This window comes from Mesoplodon densirostris, chromosome 6 (genome assembly GCF_025265405.1).
Source record: "Mesoplodon densirostris isolate mMesDen1 chromosome 6, mMesDen1 primary haplotype, whole genome shotgun sequence".
NCBI classification, from domain to species: domain Eukaryota; kingdom Metazoa; phylum Chordata; class Mammalia; order Artiodactyla; family Ziphiidae; genus Mesoplodon; species Mesoplodon densirostris.
The window spans coordinates 8,003,848-8,014,688 of NC_082666.1; the positions used below are offsets into that span (position 1 = coordinate 8,003,848).

At 59.9% G+C, this 10,841-nt stretch overlaps 1 protein-coding gene across 2 annotated transcripts; it reads left to right on the plus strand.

Annotated features, from left to right (window-relative positions):
* The first annotated feature begins 709 nt into the window (after positions 1 to 709).
* Positions 710 to 9,564, plus strand: AK1 (adenylate kinase 1). Of its 2 annotated transcripts, XM_060101964.1 has the most exons (7): positions 710 to 818; positions 3,810 to 3,848; positions 5,408 to 5,443; positions 5,611 to 5,774; positions 6,525 to 6,641; positions 8,889 to 9,080; positions 9,326 to 9,564. In XM_060101964.1, exons 2-7 carry the CDS (start codon positions 3,842 to 3,844, stop codon positions 9,392 to 9,394), a joined length of 585 nt encoding a protein of 194 aa, XP_059957947.1. In that variant the 5' UTR covers positions 710 to 818; positions 3,810 to 3,841; the 3' UTR covers positions 9,395 to 9,564. The 2 variants fall into 2 exon arrangements, with proteins under 2 accessions (XP_059957947.1, XP_059957945.1); XM_060101962.1 differs by lacking the exons at positions 710 to 818; positions 3,810 to 3,848 and adding an exon at positions 4,892 to 5,069.
* Positions 9,565 to 10,841: the final 1,277 nt, after the last annotated feature.

Below are 10,841 nucleotides of genomic sequence, written 5' to 3' on the forward strand. Positions count from 1 at the left end.
ACCAGGGAAGCCCATGAGCTGTTCTTTTTTTATCAGGATTGTCAGTCCCCCATCTGGGTGCCCTCAGCATTCTGAATGACCCACATCCTCACACAGCCTCATTGGGAGCTGCCTGGCAGCTGCATGGGATCAGGGCTGGGGTTTTTTTATAATCCACACAGCCACCGCCTCGGAGATGGGTATGTGGGTGGTCTTTGGAGCCCTGGGAAGTTACTGTCCCAGAGGAGCTCTTGGATCCCTTCCAACAGAGGAGGAGGAGTTCCAGGTGGGTCTTGGCCCAGGGGCCTCTGGGCAGGGTCCGAGGAGGTGCTGGGGGACTTTGTCCAGCCAGCAAAGCCCCCAGAATCCATGCCTCGGTGCCCTCCATCCCTGGTTCTGGCCTCTCTCTGCCACCGATTTGCTGTGGGATTTTGTGCAAAGAGCCTCTCCTCTCTGGGCATGTTTCCCCAGCTGTCATACAGGAAGCCTGGTCCCTTCCCCCTGGAGCGATGCGGGCACAGTGGGGGTAACGAAGGAATGCAAAACCCTGGGGAAGCTGTAAAGTACCCTATGCGTGTGCAGGCACAGCCACCTGCAGGTGCACGGCGAGGGCGCCTGCCTGGCTTCCCATCAGGGCTCCACTCTGGTCCAGTGCCCGCTTCCTTCCTGGTCCGCTCTCCCTCCCTCTGTCCCTCCCTCCCTGCCATCAAGGAGCGCTGGCTCCCGGCATGCCATGCGCTGCTGACAGCCTTATAAATAGTCGCCTTTGCAGGCGGGCGGCTGGCGAGGACGGGCAGGGCACGCACTGTCCCCGGTGCCCACCCGCACCCCTCCCTCAGGTCAGTGTGTGCCCGTGTGTGTGCCTGTGCACGTGTGGGAGGTGCCCCTGCGGGGAGTGGGGAAGCCGCACACACCCGGGGTGTGTGTGTGTGTGTGTGTCAGGGTATCCTCGGGGTTTGTGTGGCTGTGTGTTTGTATCCATGGTTGTGATCTGTGTGCATCCGCTTGCCTGTATTCCCCAGGCTCTGCTCTGGGTATTTGTGCCACACTGTGTGTGCCATTGTGGATGTGTGTGTGTGTGTGTGTGTGTGTGTGTGTGTTGCTCTCCCTCCCAGCCTCCGCGACAGTCACCCCTTTGTCCTGCCGGCACTCTTGGGGCTCCAGGTCCCTGCCCTTGGCACGTCCCAGCTGGGGATTGGGGAGGGGGAACTTGGCTGGACTGCCTGCCCCGAGGACCTGGGCAGGGGCAGCCTAGGTGATGGGAGGAGCTATCCCCTCACGTCATTTTGAGTGCTGGGGGGACGGGAATCCCCCTGGATGTTTGGCCTCCTGCCCCAGCCTCCTGAAAAGCAGGGGCCCTGTGGGAGCCCTGGGACAGCCCATGGGGCCTTTCCTGAGTGCTGCTCAGTTACCTACCTCCAGCAGCAGCAGGACTGGGCCTGGGGATACAAGCCCAGAGAGGGTACAAGCCCAGAGAGGGTACACCAGCTGCCCAAGGTCACACAGCTGAGTGATAGAGTTGGGATTTGAACCCTAGCCAGTTGCCAACCACTGGAAATGCCGCTCATGGTCAGAAGCTGGGAGACCTGGGTCTTGCCCTGGCCTCACCTTGTGATTGAGATGAAGTCTCTGTCCCATTGGGCCTCAGCTCCCCAGGCCCCTCAGCAGACCACCCAGTCATATTAGGAGTTTCCGTGGCCCTGAATTGGGGACCTTATAAGGCCTGAGTGCGGAGCCCGTAACCCAACTCTGTCCTGGACCCCTGGCTTCTGTGAGGACTCTTCACAACCCAAGTTATTTTGGACCAAGAAGTGGCAGGTGCCAGCAAGACAGAGGGGCTTAGGTTACCAGGAGGGGGCAGGGCAGGGTGGGGTCGGGAACACTCCTCAGGGTGTCGCTGCAGGCTGTCCCTGGCCTGGGAGCCCTCTCCCTCCCCCACCAGCCACAGAGGGGCACTGGCAGCCCTTACTCTTCCTAAGCACACTCAGCAGGAAAGAGGTTATAACTCATACCCCATGAGCAGCAGGACGGTCAGCAAAGCTGCTAAAGGACCTAGTGGGTGCCAGGCCCAGGGCAGCAGAAAACGTAGCCCCAAGTGTGACCCCAGCCAGGCCCTGGAGCAAGTCTCTCCTCCTCTCCAAGCCTCACTTCCCTCACAAGGTGACTGTGAGGATGGAGTGAGGCTCCCGGCGCTATGCTCAGCCGGGGCCCAGTGTGGTGGACACAGGCCTGCAGTATACAACAGAGAGGGCCAGTACAGTGTGGTGTGTGTGATGCTGGGCGACGGTCACCTGCCAGTGTGGGAGTGGAGAGCAGAGTCCAGGAAGGCTTCCTGAAGGAGGTGACACCTGAACGGAGTCCTAAACAGTAGCACCTTAGGGAAGGGCATCCAGGTGTTGGGTGCAACATTAGCCGGACCCTGGAGTGGGACACGGTCGTGGTGGGTGAGGGAGATCGAAGCAGTTCAAGAAGTGGCTGATAAGGCTGCAGAAGGTGCTGGGGGCCAGCTCGCTGGGCCCGGTCAGCTACGTTAAGGTTTATTTTGGGGACTGAAGGGGCCATACATGGAAGGGTTTTAAGCAGGTAAAGACGTGGTTTGATGCTTGTCAGAGAAAACCCTGCAGATTGCCTGGTGGGATATGGAGGTAAGGAGGCCCACGGGAGGCTGGAGCAGTGGCCAGGTCCCCTGATTGGAACACGGCAGTGGCGGTGAGGACACAGACTGGAGGGAAGTTCCGAGCGGAGGGCTGGGACTTGCGTGTGTGGGGTGGACGTGAGCGGGTAGAAGGGCCTTCACTCTGACGGCAGCCTCTGGCTGGGTGATAGGGCACAATGCTGGGGACACGGGAGGGACTGTTTGGAGGCTCGGGGTCTGCGGGGTCTCTGGGCCTGTCCAGGGGCTGTAGATGTTTGGGGCTGGGAGAGGAGGCCTGGGCTGGCTGAGCAAGGATGGGGGTCCTGGGAACCTGACGCCAAAAGTGAGAGGGTGGAGTAGGGGCCCCGGGTGGGGATGTCCCCAGCAGGAGGAATGCTGGCCAAGGGTTGAGGGTCAAAGACCAAGGCAAGAGTGTCTCTGATGTTTGCTGGTGGCCTTGGGGAGGGCTGGTGGGTGGGGAGTAAAGAAGTGGGGGCCAAAGATGTGTTGCAGTAACTCTGAAGACACTGATGGGAAGGGAAGGTGGAGGGAGACCCCTGGGGCTGTGGATGCAGAGCGGGGGGTCCCAGGAGGCATTGGGCTTGATTTACACACTGAGGGAAGGTGTGGGCAGGGGCCACGTCAGGGGTGGAAGTTGGGCCTGTGCAAGGGTGAGAGCCTGGGGACCCCCTCAGTTGAGGACCGTACAGGCTGTGGTCACGTGAGCAGCCCCACATATTTCTCTCCCACCCTGGGCCTCTGTGTCCCTTTGAGCATTCTGGTCCAAACCTCATCCCAGATGAGGACACGTGCAGCTCCCCTCCCACCTGCCTGCCTCCGGGCCTTCCTCCCGGCCCTGGGGAGTGTTGTCAAGTTGTCGGGCAGATGCAGGACCCAGGGCCTGTTTTCCAGGAATTGCAAGGGGAGCAGCTCAGCGGCTGCTGGTGTGGCTGTTTATGCCCCTCGGTGCTGCCCCGGCTGTCTGGCTCCAGAGGGAGGAGGCAGGGACAGGACAGCGGAGGCACCCAGAGGAAAGGGGACTTTGTGAAGTCCTCCCAGCCTCCTGGGCCTTCCCTGCCCCCAACAGCCCCTCCACCCTCAGAGGACGGTCAGGGCCTAGCACAGCATGTGGCTGGGCAGGAGCAGAGGCAGGAGAATCCCCCTCACCACCCCCACCTGAGCCCTTGTCTTGCAGAGTGCTGACTCGGCTCCCCAGACCTCGGCAGGATGGAAGGTACGGAAGCTCCTCTCTTTTCCTGCTCACAGCCTGGGCCTCAGTGTGCCCATCTGTTTAGGGGGTGTGCTTTCGGGAGACATTCGGGGAGGGTTTGGACGTGGCTCTGGGGCTGCTAGAAGGGGCCTATCTGGGGGCCTCCAGCATCCTCCTCAGGCCTCTCATGGGATATACCAGCTCCAGGATTACTTTTAGAAGGGAAGAGGCCTCCTTGAGGCTCCTAAGGGCCGCACAGCTCACCTCCTACACTGGTATTTATAGAGCTGAATCTCTGGCTCTTTCTGGAGAGGGGGCGGCACTGGTGAGGGAAGGCCCGCCCTGTGGAGAGGCCCCAAGGGTGCAAATGCCAAGGCAAACAATGGCACATTCCTGCCCCTCTCCCGGACCAGCGGGGGTGGGTCTTGAGGATGTCTTGGGCCCCCCTGGCTCCTACAGGCTGGAACCTGGAGGGAGACGTGGGCCAAGAGCCCGGCTGGCCCGCCTCCTGGCAGCACCACCCATCCCTCCCTGGCGCTGGGCCTCGGCCTGGGTGGCTCTTAAAGGAACCCAGCTGTCCTGGCTGCTGCTGCGGCCTGAGGCCGGTGGTCATCCTTCCACCCCTGGGCCTCTGAACATCCACTGCCACTGGGCTGTGGCCTCCCCCCACGCCCAGGCTTGTGCCCATCACACGGCAGCAGACGATGGGAACCCAGAGAAGTCGTTCTTCGGCAGCTCCTCTAGACCTCCAGCCCCGTGGCTGGGAGGACCCCGGGGAACTGCCAAGCTCACCTCCCCGCTGGGGCAGGGACTTCTTTCCTAAGTGCACACAGCGAGCTCCTACTTCCCTGAGAAGCGGGGAAGGCCTGGCAGCCTGGGAAGAGGCCCCGGCCCCAGCCCTAGTTTTGGCATCCCTGGAGCGGGCCCCTGCCTCTAGGCCTAGGTTCCCCCCTCTCTGGTGGGGCTACGGTCTTGCTGAGTTCTGAGATAGAGGTTGAAACGTAAGCTCCCTCCCTCTCCGGGCAAGGGTTCCACGCGCCCACCAGAGCCCTCTTCCCCGGCAACCGTCTCCAGGGCAACGTATGTTGTGGTTGCCAACTCCACACTGGTACCGCCCAGGGAAGGCAGGCGGCAGGCTGGCCCAGGGCCTGGGAGGGGAAGGGCAGGGGACACGGCGGAGCAGGACCGTGAGGGCCTGCTGCTCGGCACCAGACTCCCGCAGCATGGAAGACGCTAACGCCCGAGGTGACCAGGCGTCTCGGTCCAGCTGCCCACAGGGAGGGGCCGTGAGGGTTGGCGTCCGAGCCCCTGAGGGTCACCCTCACAGCGCGTGCTGAGCCCATAGCCTTCAGGCCTCTGCCTCTCTGCCTGGAGCACCCTCTTCTCCCTGACCTGTCCTAGTCTCTGAGTTTTCCTCGCCCCATTATCCCTCACTCTGGGCTGACTCATCGGCCTCTCTGACAGGACCATGAGCTGTGTGTGTGCAACTGCCTGGGGCCCAGCACAGGCCTGGGATCCCAGAGGTACCTCTGGTTCTTTGTCTGGTGACTCACTGAGCTTTGCTCCCCTTTTCTCCCCCACAGAGAAGCTGAAGAAAACCAAGATCATCTTTGTGGTGGGTGAGTCCGAGGCAGGCGGGTGAAGCAGCAGGCAGGGAGGGGCTGTGCAGGCCCTGGTGGGAGCCTGGGCCTGGGGCTGCACCCTAGGCTCTGCCCCCAATTCACTGGGTGACCTGGGCAGACCCTGTCCCATTTCTCGGGGCTTCTGAATGGGCGGGCGCTTGCAGGCGGGCCTGGCTCGGGGAAGGGCACCCAGTGTGAGAAGATTGTCCAGAAGTACGGCTACACCCACCTCTCCACCGGGGACCTCCTGCGGGCTGAGGTCAGCTCAGGCTCGGCCAGGGGAAAGATGCTGTCGGAAATCATGGAGAAGGGGCAGTTGGTGCCACTGGTGAGTGGGCCCCGGCAGGGTGAGGGGTGGGGGGTGAGGGAGGCCCCGAGTGGACACCAGCCAGCAAAGCCCATGACACACCAGCAAAGCGGACCATGACCTTCCCTGTTTCTGAACCCTCCTGAGGGTCCCCACTGCCCTTGGCAGAAAGTTCCTTCCAGAAGCTCCCAAGAGCCTCCAGGACCTGCCCTGCCAACCCCTCCAGACTCCCACCACCCTGGCCTTTCTGTCCCCTCACACTGATCACACTCCTTCCTGCCTGGAATGTTCTTTCCTCCTCATCTTTCATACCTTGCTGACTCCGCAGACTCAGGCTAAGACCACCCCCTCCCGCCAACTTTATACTCCAGTAGCCTCCCTTCTTTGCCCGTATAACCCATGTCATGCTTGGAAACTATAAATCAACTGTGTAAATGTCTGTCCCCACAGCAGACTGTGAGTTTGCGGAGGGCAGGGAAGGTTTGCTTTGTTCACAGCTGTGTCCTCAGGGCCCAGACAGAAGGCTGGGAGGAGGGGCTCAGTCATATTATTGAGTGAATGAAGAAATGAATGAATGAATGAATGAATGAATGATTCAATCAATCCATCAAGTCGTCACAGTTCACAGAAGGCTTCCTGGAGAGGGAGGCTTGTTTGGGAAATCTGTGTTAGGCCAGAGGGCATTTCCAGCTGTGGGGCAACATGCAGAGCCCTGAGGAGGGGGTGGAGAATAGGGGGTCATGACTCCGCCTTCTTTTGCCACGCCTCCAGGAAACAGTGTTGGACATGCTCCGAGATGCCATGGTGGCCAAGGCAGATACTTCCAAAGGCTTCCTGATCGACGGCTACCCCCGGGAGGTGAAGCAGGGGGAAGAGTTTGAGCGGAGGGTAAGTGCAGCCTCATGGAGCTGTGACATGGGATGAGCCGGCAAAGGCTGCTGTGATGGGCAGCCCTGAGCAGAGGGAGAGATAGACTGACTGTGGGCGGGTGGGAGGGTGGGCAAGGAGGGAGACCAGGGAGACTTTCTGAAAGTCTTTCTAGAAGTCTAGAAGAAAATGAATGGAAGGAGAGAGGGCACCAGGCTGGGGAATTCACAGACCTGGCTGCAGGTTCCAGCTCAGCTGCTTGAGGCCTTGGGCCCGTCAGTCTGCCTCTCTGAACCTCGGTGCCCCCAACTGCAAAATAGGGACAGACAGTTCGCAGCTGCCTTGAGGGGCTGCGTGGGGATTAGAAAGAATGCATCCTTCAAAAGTGGGGCTTGGCACCCCATAAACACACGATCAGAGGGGCAGGGAACAGCATGGATAGGGCTGGAAGGGTCACACTGATGTGGGGAGAACAGAATCTGTGGGGCAGGGCAACCGGCAGTGATGTGGGTGGGGACGTTCAGGCCGGACTGAGGCCTCGAATGCCACAGAGGGGCGTCTAGTCTCCTTCCAGGTGCCATGGGGCGTCTGGCTGGAAAGAGTGAGCCTTGAGGATGAGGACTCTGGGCTGCCTGGCATGGGTGTCCCTCAGGAAGACTTTCCACAGTGGGGGAGCACCTCACTCAAACACACACATGTGCAGGCATATGTGCCCACAGGCATACAAGCACACGTACATGTGCACACAGGTACAGACACTTACACATGCACAAGGCCAGAGGCATATGCACACATGTACACAGGCATGTAATGTACACACACGCAGACTCATGCAACGTGTGTGCACGGATGCAGTACATCCAGATACAGGGACGCACAGAGATGCACACATATGTGCACACACAGATGCACACACATACACCAGTACCTCTGATGTCACAGGCCATATGGGGGAAACAGATGAAACTGCAAGTGCCTAGGAGGAGGGAGAGGTCTGCTGACCTCTAAGCGTGGGTTCGGGCTCAGGGAAGGCTTCTCGGCAGCAGGAATGCCTGCGGGGAGGACCGGGCATCTTAGGGGGCTGGGGCAGGACCTCCATCCCCATTGCCTGTCTCTGTGAGGCTGGGCCATCTTTGGGCTTCCATAGCTTTGAGCCTCATCCAGAGGGAGGATATTATACTCCTTGACCTCGAAATGGCTGCAAGACCTCAAGAGAGTGTCTGTCCTGGTCTGGGCCTCAGTTTCCCTATCTGTGCAATGGGGATTGGCTGGGTTTCCTTCAGACTAGGAGGCTATGGACCCTGAGGTCAGATGTCAGGCAGCCCTGAGGCACATCCTGATGTACCAGATGCATGATGTCGCCTCAGGCCCTCAGGGTCACATCTAGAAAATGTGGTTAATGAAAGTTAACCCGTCCCTGCTGGGGCTGTTGTAAGTGCTACTGTGTGGGCTGGGCACCTGGTCTTCTTGGCTTTGGACACCAGGGGGCGCCTGGGCCTCACCGAAGGAGGACTGGTCGGCCTTCTGGCCCTTGCAGATCTTCCCCGCGGATGAAATGCTTATTGCAATGACAGTGACATTGCTCAGAACCCCCAGAGCTCAGCAGGCCCCCTTCACTCAGCCCCCCTTATTCCTTTGTCAAGTTCATATCCAGCCTTGCAGGTATAAGACGCACCTACCTGCCCTCGGGGGCTCCAGGCCTGGCTGGGAGAGGGACCTTAAGTAAATAACCAGAGGCCCTCGTGAGACAAGCTCGAGGTAGAAGTAAAGGGGGACTGGAAGAGCATGTCCCAGAGAGCTGGGATGGTGGGGGGGTGGGCATCTGCAAAGACTGTCCTAGAGGAATGAGATTTTAGCTCAAATCTGAAGGCAAGCACTTGGTATTGAGGGAAAGGGTTCCTGGCCAAGGTTCCTGGCATGAGCAAAGGCCTGGCAAGGGAGGAGGTGGGTGAGAGCCCAGACCACAGACAGTCCGTGTGGCTGAAGCCAGGAGAGCAAAGGACTGAGAAGCACGAGATGAGGAGGGTGGGAAGGGTAGGTCAGGTAAGGAGTTAGGACTTTCTCCTGAGGGCACTGGGGAGCCATGGAAGAGGTTTGAGCAGGGGAGGGGCAGGGCAGATTGGTTTAAGGAAGGTCCCTCAGGCTGCCTTGCGGGAAGGGCTTGAAGGTCTGAGTGGGTCTCAGTGGGGCCTCAGAAGTGGGAAGATGGGGAGGAGATGGCCCCAGGGGGCAGGAATGAAGCCCCTGTAAATAGTGCCCTGCCTGCAGATCGGACATCCCACGCTGCTGCTGTACGTGGACGCAGGCCCTGAGACCATGACCAAGCGGCTCCTGAAGCGTGGAGAGACCAGCGGACGTGTGGACGACAATGAAGAGACCATCAGGAAGCGCCTGGAGACCTACTACAAGGCCACAGAGCCCGTGATCGCCTTCTACGAGAAACGTGGCATCATCCGCAAGGTGCGGGCCCGAGGGGGCCCTAGGCCACCTGGGTCTTTGCCTGGCTTGGCCTCAAATTGATGTGACCTTGGGCCAGCCCTCCTGTCTGGGCCTTGGTTTCCCCACTGGTTGGATGAAGGGCTGCTGCCCACTGTGGCTGGGCTCGGGGAGCCTGGCCTGGCTTCCGGGAGAGGTCAGCCCTCTGCCTCGGTGGGGCCCACCCAGCCTTCCCCGGCATCTTGCCCTCACGGCCCATCTCCCCACAGGTCAATGCCGAAGGCTCCGTGGACAGTGTCTTCTCCCAGGTCTGCACCCACCTGGACGCCCTCAAGTAGCAAAGCTGGAGCTCCTTCCCCAGCTCAGAGCCCGGCCCCACCCTCGTCCTGACTCAAGGCCTTCCCACCCTGAGCTCAGCGCTTCCACCCTGCCTGGCTGGAGTACAGGCAGAGGAAGCCACTTTATCCTGTTTTCATGGACAGCCGAGCACTAAAGGAATTTCCAAGGACATTCAGTTTTACTCCTTTTTCTTTGATTCCAACAGGGATGATTCACATGGCGTGGCAGCCCCAGCCTTGAGTCCCCAGCCCCTCCCCTTCCCGTTCCTCTTCGGGCCCCTCAGCCCACCTCAGCCGGCACCCCTCTCCTAGCTCCGTTGGAAGACGCAGGGCCCTTCCTCACACATGGCGTGCTGGGCCTGGGCTGTGCCAGGCCTGGGGACACTGGGTGACTGAGGAGTGGTCCTGGCTCTCGGGGACTCGTGGTCAGGCAGAGCTGGGCCCTGGCCTGGGTTCCTCTGCATCCTTGTCGTGTGGCCTTGGTCCTGAGCCCCTTAGCTCTCTGAGCGTGTTTTCTGTCCCGAACCCCTTCTGGGGACTGGGCTGGAGCAGGCAGTGTGGTCATGGGCTGTGGGAGGGCTTCCTGGGCAGTGGGGGCAGCACACATCAGCCGGCCGAGTGGGCAGCGAATTGGCCTCCTTGGTGCAAGAAGCTCTGAGGGTCCGGAAAGGGCATCAGGATTGAATGGGGGCGGTCATGGTCAGGGGTGCCTCCCTGATGAGGTGAGACCCGAAGGATATCCCACCATGTGGTCCTGGACAGGTCACAACCTGCCCTTCCTGAGCCCATTTCCAAATCTGACTTAGGATCAGTGCCCCCTCCCCCCAAACCTCCCCCAAGGTTAGGATGAGAAAACACTGAGCAAGGGGTGTGGGTGGTCAGTTACCTTGGCCTGTGGGACCGGAGACCAGAGCAGCCTCAGGGAGGTGCAGGGCTGGGGTGCTTTGGGGCCGCCCCAGAATCCCCTCTTCTGTTCTCTTTGACTCTTTGACCTCATCACAGAGAAAGCCTCCATTGGTGCTCACATGTCCCTAACACCTGTCCCAAGCCCAGCTGGCTCCCTTTAAAACCAAGAGAGCCTTCAGCAGGGCATCCCCAGCTGGAACGAAATCCTGGGCGGGGCTGATGGTGCCCCTGTGTGTCCCCTTCTACCTACACAAGTGCGGCTGGTTTTCCATTGACAGTAGTTATTTAAACTTTCCTTTAAAATAAACGTATTTAAGTTTTAAAAGATGAGTCTATTGAAAGAAGAACACGAAATCAATAAATGATAGCACAGGGGAGGTAGGTTCTAGAAGGCAGGCATCATGTGGCCCTGGGTGGGGTGCGGGCCGAAGGCCTCTGCAGCTGGCCTTTCTGTGCCCCGTGCCACCTGGGGCGCGCCGGGAAGCCCCAACTCACTCTGTGACCGCCCACCTCGGGGTCTCCAAGTCGCATCTGTCAAACT